At 40.7% G+C, this 14,048-nt stretch overlaps 1 protein-coding gene across 3 annotated transcripts in view; it reads right to left on the bottom strand.

The window, feature by feature from the left end:
- aspscr1 (ASPSCR1 tether for SLC2A4, UBX domain containing) overlaps positions 1-14,048 on the bottom strand; it is a 311,330-nt gene that overhangs the window by 204,304 nt on the left and 92,978 nt on the right. For all 3 annotated transcript variants that reach the window (XM_072242323.1, XM_072242324.1, XM_072242325.1), the window contains one exon: positions 9,508-9,581. In XM_072242323.1, the coding sequence (XP_072098424.1) occupies positions 9,508-9,581 (74 nt within the window). The remainder of the gene's footprint in view (positions 1-9,507; positions 9,582-14,048) is intronic.

Raw genomic sequence — 14,048 nt, 5'->3', positions numbered from 1 at the left:
GAAAACACATTTCTACAAATTGGTCTAAATTTATTACAATTATTAAACACAAAATAAGTCAGTATTTGGTAGATGCACCTTTGGCAGCAATTACAGCCTTGAGTCTATGTGGATAGGTCTCTATCAGCTTTGCACATCTGGACACTGCAATTTTGCCCCATTCTTCTCTACGAAACTGCTCAAGCTCTGTCAGATTGCATGGGGATCGTGAGTGAACAGCCCTTTTCAAGTCCAGCCACAAATACTCAATTGGATTGAAGTCTGACTTGGTCACTCCAGGACATGAACTTTGTTGTTTTTAAGCCATTCTTGTGTAGCTTTGGCTTTAAGCTTGGGGCCTTTGTCTTGCTGGAAAACAAATCTCCCAGGAGTCAGTTCTCTTACAGGGAAATCCTGATGCATTCTGCATTTTGCTGCATTCATTTTACCCTCTACCTTCACAAGCATCCCCACAGCATGAACCAACTACCACTGTGCTTCATGGTAGGGATGGCGTGTTTTTGATGATGTGCGGTGTTTGGCTTACTTAGCATTTAGACTGATGACCAAAAAGCTCAATCTTGGTTTCATCGGACCATAGAACCTTCTTCCAGCTGATTTCAGAGTCTCCCACATACCTTCATATGAGATTTTTTTTCAACAGTGGCTTTCTCTTTGCCACTTTCCCATAAAGCTGCAACTGGTGAAGCAACCGAACAACAGTTGTTGTATGCACAGTCTCTCCCATCTCAGCACTGAAGCTTGTAACTCCTCCAGAGTTGTCCTAGGTCTCATGGTGGCCTCCCACACTAGTCCCTTTCTTGCACGGTCACTGTGATTTTCTGCATGGCCTACTCTAGGCAGATTTACAGCTGTGCCATATCCTTTCCATTTCTCGATGATGGACTTGACTGTACTCCACGGGATATTCAGCGACTTGGATACAAGAAAGTTTCCATCTCCTGACTTGAGCTTTTCAATAACCTTTTTTTAGAGTTGCTGGGGGTGTTCTTTTGTCTTCACTGTATAGTTTTTGCCAGGATACTGGCTCACCAGCAGTTGGGACATTCCAGATACAGGTGTATTTTTACTACAATCAGTTGAAACACCTTGACTGCACACGGGCGATCTCCATTTAACTAATCGCGTGACTACTAAAACCAATTGGCTGCACCAGTGATGATTTGGTGTGTCACATTAAAGGGGTGAATATGACTACAATCAATTATTTTGTATTTTATATTTCTAATTAATTTAGATCACTTTGTAGAGATCTGTTTTCACTTTGACACAAAAGAGATGTTTTTCTGTTGATCAGTGTCAAAAAAGGCCAAATTAAATCCATTGTGATTCAATGTTGTAAGACAATAAAACATGCAAACCTCCAAGGGAGCTGAATACTTTTTATAGGCATTGCATATTGCAAACCAGTACCATCTCGTGGTACTCTGCCAGTCACTGACTGCCAGCCTGTAAATGAACCTTTTGACCCTACTTGGTGTTTCTAGGCAGTCAATCAATCTATCTCTGACAATATACTGCCTCTAAACTTAACCTTCCGTAAGTTTGAATGCATCCTTAGGCTCCCCAATCCATTATAGCCACTATTTTCTTGAAAACAAAGAAACTTGACATGAACTTGACAAACTTGAATAAACTTTTATATTTCTTATTGTAAGTTGCACTCATTTTTTTTTGATTGCACTGTACTGCTGCCACAAAACAAAAAACTTCACAACATATGTCAGTAAACCCAATTCTGATTCTTTAGTGATGGCAATAGTATTTAATTCCTCCCTGCATTATTTTAATGGCTCATTCATAAGCATTAGAGAAAAAAAATTGTTCATCACACTGCCTCTCCAGGCACACTTTTAGTCCAAATCGTTTCTACCAAGGTGGGGTTTTAACATGCTTATTTGTGACTGAAAAGACCAGCACAGCAGTTGATCACTTCAGCAATTATCTTTGAAGGCAATCTTGGTTAAATTTGAGAAGTTTCTTCATTTGCAGAGATTCAGGAAACTTTAAGAAATGCTAGTTTTAAAAAAAAGGAAAATAAAGCATTGGACTGTCAAACAAGAACTAATGATGAAGTCTATTTAGGTAAGATGCATTATGTTTTATCGAGATGGGTACATTTTGGGAAAACCAAGGTACCAAAGAATGAAAGAGGCATTATGGTTGAAAGACATTTCCTGAGTAAAGTTCACAAGTACTGAAGAGAGCACAATATGAAGAGTCAAGGAAGGTAATGATGAAAAAAAGCAGAATTTCAGTGTCTTTACAGCTCAAGTTTCTCTTCCAGCTGAGGTGGCTTCCAACCCCACAGCATATGAACCAAGCAAGCAATTATAACACAAAAGGTATCATCAATTTTGTACACATAAGAGGAAAAAAAGTAAAGAAAAGGCAAAAAAACAGAAGTTTCAGAACACTCGCCTTATTCACTTTATAAGAATTAAGGCTGGAACATAAATTAGGATGTGCACCCGAATTCAGTGACAATATTCCAGAGTCAGAACAGACTGAATGACTGAAATACAACAAAAACAAGACCAAACTGCAGTGGTTTCAGTTTACTATTACTTGTACATGAAGCAGTTTTAATCAGAAATGACTGAAAACATATCCAGCCTGCAAAAAAACCCAAATAAGCCCAGCAAACTGCAGAAGGAAGTTGATCAAGGGAAATAATTTATATATTATTACAAGAAACACAACTCAGGCTGCATAGGACAGAGAGTTCTGGATAAACAATACATGTACTAAGTTCTTGCTTACAAAACCGAGTTCAAATCTTCATCTGCGAAGGAAGGAGACTAATAAATAGATACCTGCATCCGACTACAAGAACTGACTGAATAACATAAAAATATAGAGAATTTAAAACTTGGCTGAATGAAAAAAGGTGGTCAACTTGTTGAGGGCAGGCAAGAAGGAAACCTTGTGAAGAAAAACGTATCATTCCTGTGGAATACATGATAGAATTGTAAACACCCTGCAGCAAAACTTGGGAGTTTGATTTCTTTCCAAGACATATAACACAACCTTTTTGAGAAAGCTTACATTTATATTAAATGTAAGTTTACGTTAAGGAGCCCTGCATACGCAGGATTCTTTAGCACTGACAAGGATCCCTCCCACCCGTTCCACAATCTCTTTGACCTCCGACCATCAGTCAGAAGGTACTGTAGCATTAGGACTGGAACTGTTAAGATGGGAAACAGCTTCTTCCTCCAGGCCGTAAGACTACTGAACTCCCTGCCACCATCCAGGTCTCATCACTTATAAAGCGCCAGTAGCGTTAGAGTATTTACTTTTTGACATGAGTCGTAAATGCACCTTATGTCTAAATGTCAATCTTCTGAAATATGTTTTATTTGTTAACTTATTTGTGGTAATATAACTATGTTTTGTGTGTCAGTTACATGTACTGTATTTTACACCTTGGTTTGGAGTAACATTGCTTTGTTTAGCAGTATACATGTATATGGTTGAATGACAATAAACTTGAACTTATTAGAAATCACACAAAAGATTATTTAATCTATATTCAAAAATATATTTTAGTCACACCATACATATATATACATACACATATACACACACACACACATATATATATATATATATACACACACACACACACACACACACACACACACACATACATAATAAGTAAAGGCATCCATTAGTCTTGCGAGACCATGGACCATGGATCTGCCCCTGGAAAGTCTTCACTCTCCAGGGCGCAGGCCTGGTCAAGGTTGTATGGAAGACCGGCAGTTGCCCATGCTGCAAGTCTCCCCTCTCCATGACACCAATGTTGTCCAAGGGGAGGGCATTAGGACCCATACAGCTTGGCACCAGTGTCGTCGCAGAGCAATGTGTGATTAAGTGCTAGCTCAAGGACACAAAACGTTCCCTCAGCTGGGGCTCGAACTCACAACCTTCAGGTCGCTAGTCCAATGCATAACATATAACATAATATAATATATATATTTATAACATAAACTCATTGGCCACTATTGGGTACACCTGCTCATTAATGCAAACATCTAAACAGCCAATCACGTGGCAGCAACTTAATGCATAAAATCATGTAGACATGGTCAAGAGGTTCAGTTATTGTTCATACAAAAACATCTGAATGGGGAAGAAATGTGATTCAAGTGACTTTGATCATGAGATGATTGTTGGTGCCAGAATGGTCAGAAATTGCTAATCTCCTGGGATTTTTACACACAACAGAGAATGATGCAAAAACCAAAAAACATCCAGTGAGCAGTAGTTCTGTGCGTGAAAATGCCTTGTTCATGAGAAAGATCAGAGGAGAATGCCCAGACTGGTTCAAGCTGACAGAAAGACAACAGGAACTCAAAATAACCACAGGTTACAACTGTAGTGGGTAGAAGAGCATCTTTGAATGGGCAACAGGTTGAGCAGAAGACAACACTCCTTTCCCTAATAAAGTGGCCATTGAGTGTACAAATCAATGCTTGTGCACCCATCTAGTCCCAATTTCCTGAGTTCAGCCCATATCCCACTCAGCCCTGCCCCTTCACGTACCTATCCAAATGCTTCTGAAATGATCCCGTTATTCCTGCCTCAACCTACTTCACTATTCACCAGCTTCGGCATGAAAAAGTTGAACCCTAAGTCCCTTTTAAATCTGTCCCCTCTCACCCTAAATCTATGTCCCCTAGTTTTGGACTCCTCCACCTGGGGAAAAGTCTGCTACCACCCACCTTATCTATGCCTCTCCTAATTTGAAATCCTTCTATAAGGTCACACCCTAATTCTCCTACGGTCCAAGGAATCAAAATTCATCCTGGTCAGTCTCTCCCTATAACTCAGGCCCTCGCTGTGAAAGCTTTTCTGCACTCATTTCAGTTTAACCATGTATTTCCTATAACAGGTGACAAAATCTGTACACAGTACTCCAAGTGTGGGCTCACCAATGACTTGTACAACTGCACCATAATGTCCCATCTCCTATACTCAATGGCCTGATTGTTGAAGGCTGGTGTGCTAAATAATTTTCATCATCCTGTCTACCTGTCACACCACTATCAACAAACTCTTCTGGTACTTCTCGGTCTCTTCCATTACACTCCCTAGTGCCCTACCATTCATGGTAAAAGTCTTATGCTGGTTTGACTTTCCAAAATGAATCACCTCCCACTTCTCTATATTGAGACTCATTTGACACGCCTCAGTCCACTTGCCTAACTGATCAAGATCCCCCTGTATTCTACCATAACCTTTTTCATTATCAGCACTTAACTTTGTGTTATCCACAAACTTATTGATCGAGCTTGGTGCATTCACATCAAAATTATTTATAAGAAAGATAATTTATACAGATAACAAATAACAAGGGTCCCAACACCAAACCCCGTGGCACACCGGAAGTCGCTGGCCTCCATTCCGAGAAACACCCTTTAACCAAAAGCCTCTGCTTTCTACCTCCACATCAACTTTGAATCAACCTGACTAGGTCTGCCTGGATTTCATGGGACCTAACCAAGCTACAATGCAAGAACCTTGTCAAAGGCATTGCTAAATCTAAATAGACAACATCCACTATCCTACCCTTATCTACCTTTTCAGTTACCTCTTCAAAAGAAAAACTTTAAAAGGTTTGTCAAACACAAATTTCCACACAGAAAGCCATGCCTACTCCTCAATTCAGTAAGATTTCTTGCCCTGAAAGACTGGACAATCTGCTGAATTCATTGCTGTAAACACAACTACAAAATTCTATTTTGCTGCCACACATCAATTGTAAATGTCCATTGACAAGTGCTGACATTTCAGAGTTATATTACTAGTTACACAACCCAGTGATCAAATACTATTTTTGCAATTCATACAAATTAATTCAATTAATCAAGTAATTTGAAGTCTATCCCTTGGGGAAAAAAAAATAAACTGACTGAATAAATCTCAATAGAATGAGCTAGCCTACCCGATTCATCACTAATTCACGTCAGTTTATCTGGTGACCTTGTAACAAAAGTGCCAGGAAACATATGCAGTCATATAATGTGCCTATCACCACTTTTAACATAACCTGTGGAATAAATGCACCCATTCCGGCTCCCGCACATCATAAGATTAAACTTTTTTTTACGCTATTTGATTTGGTTTGCATTAGAAATCAACATATCATTACTAGTTCAGAAATTACATTCAACTATGAAATTATAGCAAAAAGTAAATTTGATGCTTCCAAGAACTTGTACTGAACATTTAATTGCATTCCACCTGCCATCTGAAGTGTATAATCCTTTCCAAGACTGTCAACTATCAGGGTTTTTCCTTTAATAAATACCACATGATGATATGAAACAGCAAAATGAGGATTACGCAAAAACATATGTAATCAATTACTACTTTTCAAAATAGGTTAGTTTACTTGAAGCACATCATGAGAACAAGTTTCATTTAAGAGTACGCCTTGCTTCCCCATACCTTATTGACTGAGACAGCACTAGCCTTCATTAGATGTATACCATTTCACTTATAAACACACTTTGCTACTAGCTACACAACATCCTCAAGTAATCAAAATGTTTTTGCATTTTTTTATTCTTTATTGCATGCCATTACTCAACACAGTTACCCTTGGGTTGTACAAAAATCTAACTGCTCATATCAAGTTCTTTTAAAAGATAATATGGGTCATCACCTGCCTCTACACCTCTTCTCTCACTACCATTCAGACCTCCAAACAGTCCTTCCAGGTGAGGCGACATTTCACCTGCGAGTCTGCTGGTGTCATCTACTGTAGCTGGTGCTCCTAGTGTGGCCTCCTATGTATCGGTGAGACCTGACCTAGACTGGGAGACCAGTTTGTCAAGCACCTTTGCTTCACCCAACTCAAAAAGTGGGATTTCCCAGTGGCCATTTCAATTTTACTCCCTATCCCCATTCCAGCATGTCAGTCTATGGCCTCTTCCACTGCCATGATGAGGCCACACTTGGGTTGAAGGAGCAACACCTTATATTCCGTCTGGGTAGCCTCCAGCCTGATAGCATGAACATCAATTTCATGAACTTCCAGTAGTTGCCCCCCGCCCCTGACTTCACCATTCCCCATTCCTGTTTCCCTCTCTCACCTTACCTCCTTACCTGCCCATCACCTCCCCTCTGGTGCTCTTCCCCCCCTCCCTTTCTTCCATGGTCTTCTGTCCTCTATCAGTCTCCTCCTCCTCCAACCCCTTATCTCCTTCACCAATCAACTTCCCAGCTCTTTACTTCACCTCCCTCCCTCTTCTGATTTCACCTATGACCTGCCACCTTGCACTTCTTCCTGCCCTTCCCACACCTTCTTACTCTGATCTCTCTTCCTTTCCAGTCCTGATAAAGGGTCTCAGCCCGAAACGTCGACTGTTTACTCTTTTCAAGAGATGCTGCCTGGCCTGCTGAGTTCCTCCAGCATTTTGTGTGTGTTAATATAGGTCATATCATGTCAAGAATTTAATACGTATCTGATAGTTTCTTTTTTAAACCAACTATCTTGTTAACTTTGCTTACTACAGTGCATTTTAATTTCACCCAGTAGCTGCTCAAGAATACTCCTTATGTACAGAGTTAGTTGGAGCATTTTAATACTAGTTAGAAAACTGTAAGGTTCATAGAACTACACTTCAAAAGCACTTCACAGACTCAGATAAATTATTACTTTGCCTGGCTGTAATTCTGGAAGCTATTAAATGAGGAAAATGGAAAGTGTAAACATAGAACACTACAGCACAGTACAGGCCCTTCGGCCCACAATGTTGTTCCGACCTTTTAACCAACTCCAAGATCAATCTAATGCTTCCGTCCCACATACCATTCCGTTTTTTATTATAAACAAACAGCACAATTTCAAAGTTCACCATCACAGCCCATTGACTGCCACCTTTCATATAGGCTCTCTAATAACGCAAACTGCCGGGAACCAGCAGATTTACCTGAAAGCAGAGGGAAAAACAAAATAACAGAATCAGAATGATGTCTCATTCAAGGATCTCTGCCTGAAATACTGTTCTCTTTTGAAGCAACCTTGCCAGGCATTTGAAGCATTTTCTCATCTGCAGACTTGAGAGACACAGATTGCATGCAGATAGATGTTGAGATCAAACTGGCATTGTGGGCTGGAAGGGCCAAGACCATTACTGTCGTTTTCTATGTACTTCGCAGCCTGGTAAGGAAACACTGCTGCCTTGAATGGGAAATCCAACAAAGAGTAGAGGATACGGCCCAGCCATCACAGGTCAATCCCTCCCCACCGTGGAGCACATCTACACAAAACATTATCGCAGAAAAGCAGCATCCGTCATCCAGGGCCCCAATCACCCAGGACATAGAAACACAGAAAACCTACAGCACAATACAGGCCCTTCGGCCCACAATGCTGTGCCGAACTTGTACTTACTTTAGCAATTACCTAGGGTTACCCATAGCCTCTATTTTTCTGAGCTCCATGTACCTATCCAGGAGCCTCTTAAAAGACCCTATCGTATCCGCCTCCACCACCGTTGCCGGCAGCCCATTCCACGCACTCACCACTCTCTGTGTAAAAAAATTACCCCTAACATCTCCTCTGTATCTACTCCCCCAGCACCTTAAAACTATGCCCTCTCATGTTAGCCATTTCAGCCCTGGGAGAAAGCTTCTGACTATCCACACAATCAATGACTCTTCATCATCTTAAACACCTCTATCAGGTCACCTCTCATACTCCGTCACTTCAAGGAGAAAAGGCCAAGTTCACTCAACCTATTCTCATAAGGCATGCTTCCCGATCCAGGCAACATCCTTGTAAATCTCCTCTGCACCCTTTCTATAGTTTCCACATCCTTCCTGTAATGAGGCGCCCAGAACTGAGCACAGTACTCCAAGTGGGGTCTGACCAGGGTCCTATATTGCTGTAATATTACCGACATACTGTCTTCTCACTGTTGCCATCAGGAAGAAGGTACAGAAGCCTCTGGACTCTTGCCACCAGGTTTAGGAACAGTTATTACCCCTCAACCATCAGGCTCCCGAACCAAAGGGGATAACTTAACCCGCTCCAGCGTTGAAATGTTCACACCATCTATGGACTCACTTTCAAGGACTCTTCACCAGATGTTCTTGGTATTTATTATTTCTTTCTTTCTTTTTGTATTTGCACAGTTTGGTATCATTTGCACATTGGATGAATGCCCAAGTTGGCTCCGAATTTCATTCTGGTTATTATTCCATTACTGTATTGGATTTATTGAGTATGCCTGCAAGAAATGAATCTCTGGATTGTATATGAGACCTATATATGCCTTGATCATAAATTTACTTTGAACTCGTGCTTCTCCCCTGTCCCCATCATATTCTTCTCCATGGTTTTAAGGTTCTTGTGTTTGACAGAAAACATCCTGACCTTTGAATTTTTTTTTAATATAAATAGTGTCTTGGCTTAAATCACAAACCAGAAGATGGCAGAATTAATAATGCAGTCACTGAAATGCAACTGCTCAAGTAAACTTGTCTTACCTAATTATGGCACTACCACCAGTGAGTCCAATTGATTTTAGGGTTGTTTTCCTTAATGCAGATTCTCCAGCTATCTGAAACAGATACAGAATGAAAGTATATACACACTTACAATACGTAAATAAATTATTTATTTGTGATACGTAACTAACTCATTCTACATAACTTGCATAAAAGTTAAGCTGAAGGCCACCAGACTGAACAGCTTTGCGTGATGATCTCTCCACACTCCTCTTCTCACACCTCTCCACTGACATTTGCCATCAGCTGGTGTACAGGACCACTGACTGAAAACCCTGTGCCCTAAACCTTCACTCTGCTTAAGGACATAGTAGCCAGTTATTGACATATAGGGACAGCACAACCAGGCCCAGAGGCTCAGGTACAAATTTGACTATCACTGGAGAATGATCAGGAATGACAACTCCATTAAATTTGCCATTGCTGTTTGATCAGCTGAGCATTCTTGACATTTTCTCCTTATATTTCAGATTCCTTGTATTTTGGCTTTAAGTACTTTCCTTAGAGAGAAGAGAGGAAATCTGGGACTTGACCCTTAAAAAGATAGCTTACATACGGCAAGCAGATTTTTTTTGTAGGAAAAGGTTATCGTAGAACCGAGTCAGGCAAATTGGGTATATTTAAAGTGCAAATTGGTAGGTTCTTGATTAGTCAGGGTGTCAAAGGTTACAGGAGAAGGGAGGAGAATGGATTTGATAGGGATAATAAATCAGCCATGATGGCATGCTGGAACAGACTCAATAGGCTGAATGGCCTAACTCTGCTCCTATGTCTTATGGTCTAAATTAAGTTGAGACATAATAGTCATGGTTTAACGGCATAAAACAATGAGAACAGACTTGAAAGGCTGACTGATTAACTCCTTATGAAGTCAAACTATTATTATGATCTAATAATGACCAAGTTCATTGTAACAGAAACAACAATCAACACAATAGTAAATTCCTCTCAAAGCATGAGTCTGAGTCAGAATGGGAGACTACACAACAAGTTCAGCCTCAACGGTCAAGAATGGGAATGGAATTGATTCCATCCGGTTTCATGGGAAAGGAATTTCTCCTTCTCTGCTGAAATGTCAAACGTATAATGTTTCACAGTCATATTTAAGCAATGATTCAACATCATTTGATGAATCAGCACACCATCACCTTGACCACCTATAATGTTAACAGCCATGCCTCAGAGGTCTTAGAACCCAATTATAAAGCCCAGTTTGAAATGTAGCGTGAAGCATTTTTCCCTATAAATCATTTCCTTCTGGATCAAGCTATTACTGTACTTCTAAGTACACCGACAGGAATTTAATGTTATATTGATTATTATTTCAATTAACTTTAGATCACTTCTGCTGCAATAACAGTGACAGGTTAAAGGTGTTGCAATCCCTTCCAAGTAGCTGCCGTAAGACCTGGTGAAGCTCTCCATTTGCTTGATAAAGTATCACCAACAGAGGAATGTCATTGAAATATAAAGCAATGTCAAATACTCATATGCTTGTACCTGTTGACTATGTTGCTTGTTCTTCCATGTGTAAATTATTCAAGCATTTTCATACAGTATTTGCTTACAAAATAACTCAAGTTGACATATCCAATTCAAAACAAAACACTTCTCAAATAGTTCAAAGCATCAGTTAATAGGAAGTAATCTTAAAAAGATATGTCAAGAGCAGCAAAATTTTCGGAATTAAACCAGTGCTAGAAAAATATTTTACTTGGCTAGAGGATTTTTTCTGAACTTGCCTATATTAGCTGTTGCCTTGCCAAAAATTGTTCCTTGAACTTTTAATCAGAACTTAAAATGGGCAAGAAAATATTTGCCGTGTAGATGAGTAAGAATGAGTTGGACAAAGTTGATCTGCCTCGTAAATATTGTGGCTGCTAAAGCAGGTCAAAGACTGGAGACTCCAGCAGCAAATGGTTCACCTTCATAGTCCCCATCATCTTCAACCATCTAGCAAAGGTGTGGACTACTCACCACATATATGGGCAAGTATAGTTTTACAGCATTAAGAAGTTCATCACCAAATGAGACCAACAGCTCTTTGACTGGCACCTAGTCTAATAGCCTGCATGTATATTTCTTCCAGCATCAGAAACCAGTCCTACAGTTCGCAGCATCTACAACGTACACTGCAGCAATTTGCCAACGCATCGTATAACACCCTCCTAAACCCTCAACTTCAATCACCATGAGGAAAATGGCAGTGGGTGTATGAAAAAAAACGCCATTTACTCCTAAACTCAACTGATATGGCCTCAATTGAAGATTCTTTGAGAGTCACCTCCATCACTATTGCAATAATTGTTTGTTCATTATGTGTTGTGTCTTTCCATAACCATTATTGTCCTTTGCAAATTTTTCCACAGAAGTGATTTGACATTGCCTTCTTCTGGACAGTATCTTCACAAGATGGGTGACCCCAGCCATTATCAATACTCTTTAAAAATTGTCTCCCTGGCATCAGTGGTCACATAACCAGGACTTGTGATATGCAGCAGCTGCTCGTACAACCATTCACCACCTGCCCCCATGGCTTCATGTGACCCTGATCGGGGAGGGGGGGGCTAAGCAGGTGCTACAACTTGCACGAGTGTGACCTGCAGACCTCCTTTAATAGAGACGTATCTCCACCCTGCCACCCATACTGAACTCTGATCATTGCAATAATAGTCTTAATTAATCTTACAATGTCACCTCCTCTTTTACATCCACACACGGTACCCTATCACACCTATACCCCAGAATGGTGAGTTTTCAATCCTGGCTCTTTGTCAACCACGTCTCCATGATACCACATTCTCAGGATGACATTCCCAGCATCATATTTCCTAGCAATAATCAATGTTCCAGGTCATCTGCCTTACTGCTTGCATTCAATGTAATTTTAACTTTCTTATTCTTTATGTGCCTTACCACACCTGTATTTGCTCTGCCAAATAGACTGGCTTAATTTTTCTCCTACCTATTCGATATTGGGGCGGCGTGGTAACATAGCAGTTAGCGTGATTCAGTGCCAGCGACCGGAAGATCAGAGTTCAATCCCTTCTGCTGTATCTAAGGAGTTTGTACGCACTTCTCATGATTGCAATGGGTGCTCTGGCTTCCTCCCACATTCCAAAGACGTACGTACAGTTCAGGGTCAGTAAATAGTGGGCATGCAGTATTGTTGCTGGAAGCGTGGCGACACTTGCGAGCTGCCCCCAGCACATCGTGGGGACGCTGGGGTGGTACGGCTTGAAGGGACAACTCTGCATTGTTTTGCTAAATAAATAAATATCTCAGCTGTGTCGGCTAATGACACAAATTATGCATTTCACTGTGTTTGGATGCATTAGATTGGGGTGCAGAATTGTTATTTTTCTTGCATTTTACATGTAGTTAAGTTTCCTATGATTGCTTGTATTTTAAGATAATCACATATATACATGTAATTATTCAGTGTATTTTCCAGTAATTATGGTACAGTTGCTTCTATAGTCGTGTAGAAACTTTTTCGTTTTTAGTAGCAGGAGTCACACTATTCTCTAGGTTAATTGTTATCAGTGGAATTTGTGATACCTCCAATCTGAGTGTGAGTCCTTTGATTTCCAGAAAACCCTTAGATCACAAAAGCAACAGGAGCCAACAGATGTTTTGATGTACTGTATATGTGACAAATTAAGCTTGTCGTGGTAAGAGTGGGCTCCTTCACCTCTGCCCCTCTGACCATCAACACAGGTGTCCCTCAGGCTGTGTCCTAAGTCCCCTCCTTTACTCCCTGTATACTCATGACTGTGTCACCACCCACAGCTCCAATTTGCTAATGATACTACATTGATTGGCCTTAACTCAAATAATAACAAGGCTGTCTACAGACAAGAAGTCATCACCCTGACACAGTGGTGTCAAGAAAACCTCTCCCTCAATGTCGCAAAATCAAAGGAGCTGGTAGTGGACTACAGGAGGAATGGAGACAGGCTAATCCCTATTGACATCAATGGATCTGAGGTTGAGAGGGTGAACAGCTTCAAGTTCCTCGACATACACATCACTGAAGATCTCACTGTGGTCTGTACATACCAGCTGTACAGTGTAAAAGGCACATCAGCGCCTCTTTCACCTCAGATGGTTGAAGAAGCTTGGTATGAGTCTCCAAATCCTAAGGACTTTCTACAGGGGCACAATTGAGAGCATCCTGACCGGCTACATCACTACCTAGTATGGAAACTGTACTTTCCTCAATCGCAGGACTCTGCTGAGAGTGGTGCAAACAGACCAGCACATCTGTCGATATGAACTTCCCACTATACAGGAAATTTACAGAGAGAGGTGCGTTTAAAGTGCCCAAAGGATCAATGGGGACCTGAGTAGTCCCAACCACAAACTGTTCCAGCTGCTACCATCTGGGAAACTATAGCACAGCAATAAAAGCCAGGACCAACAGGCTCCGGGACAGCTTCTTCCACCAGGCCATTAGAATGATTAATTCACACTGATATAATTGTATTTCTATGCTCTATTGACTGTCCTGTTGAACA

Source organism: Mobula birostris, chromosome 24, assembly GCF_030028105.1.
Source record: "Mobula birostris isolate sMobBir1 chromosome 24, sMobBir1.hap1, whole genome shotgun sequence".
In the NCBI taxonomy this organism is placed as follows: Eukaryota; Metazoa; Chordata; class Chondrichthyes; order Myliobatiformes; family Myliobatidae; genus Mobula; species Mobula birostris.
The sequence above is the reverse complement of the archived record's forward strand: the minus strand, read 5'-3'. Positions and strand labels throughout refer to the sequence as shown.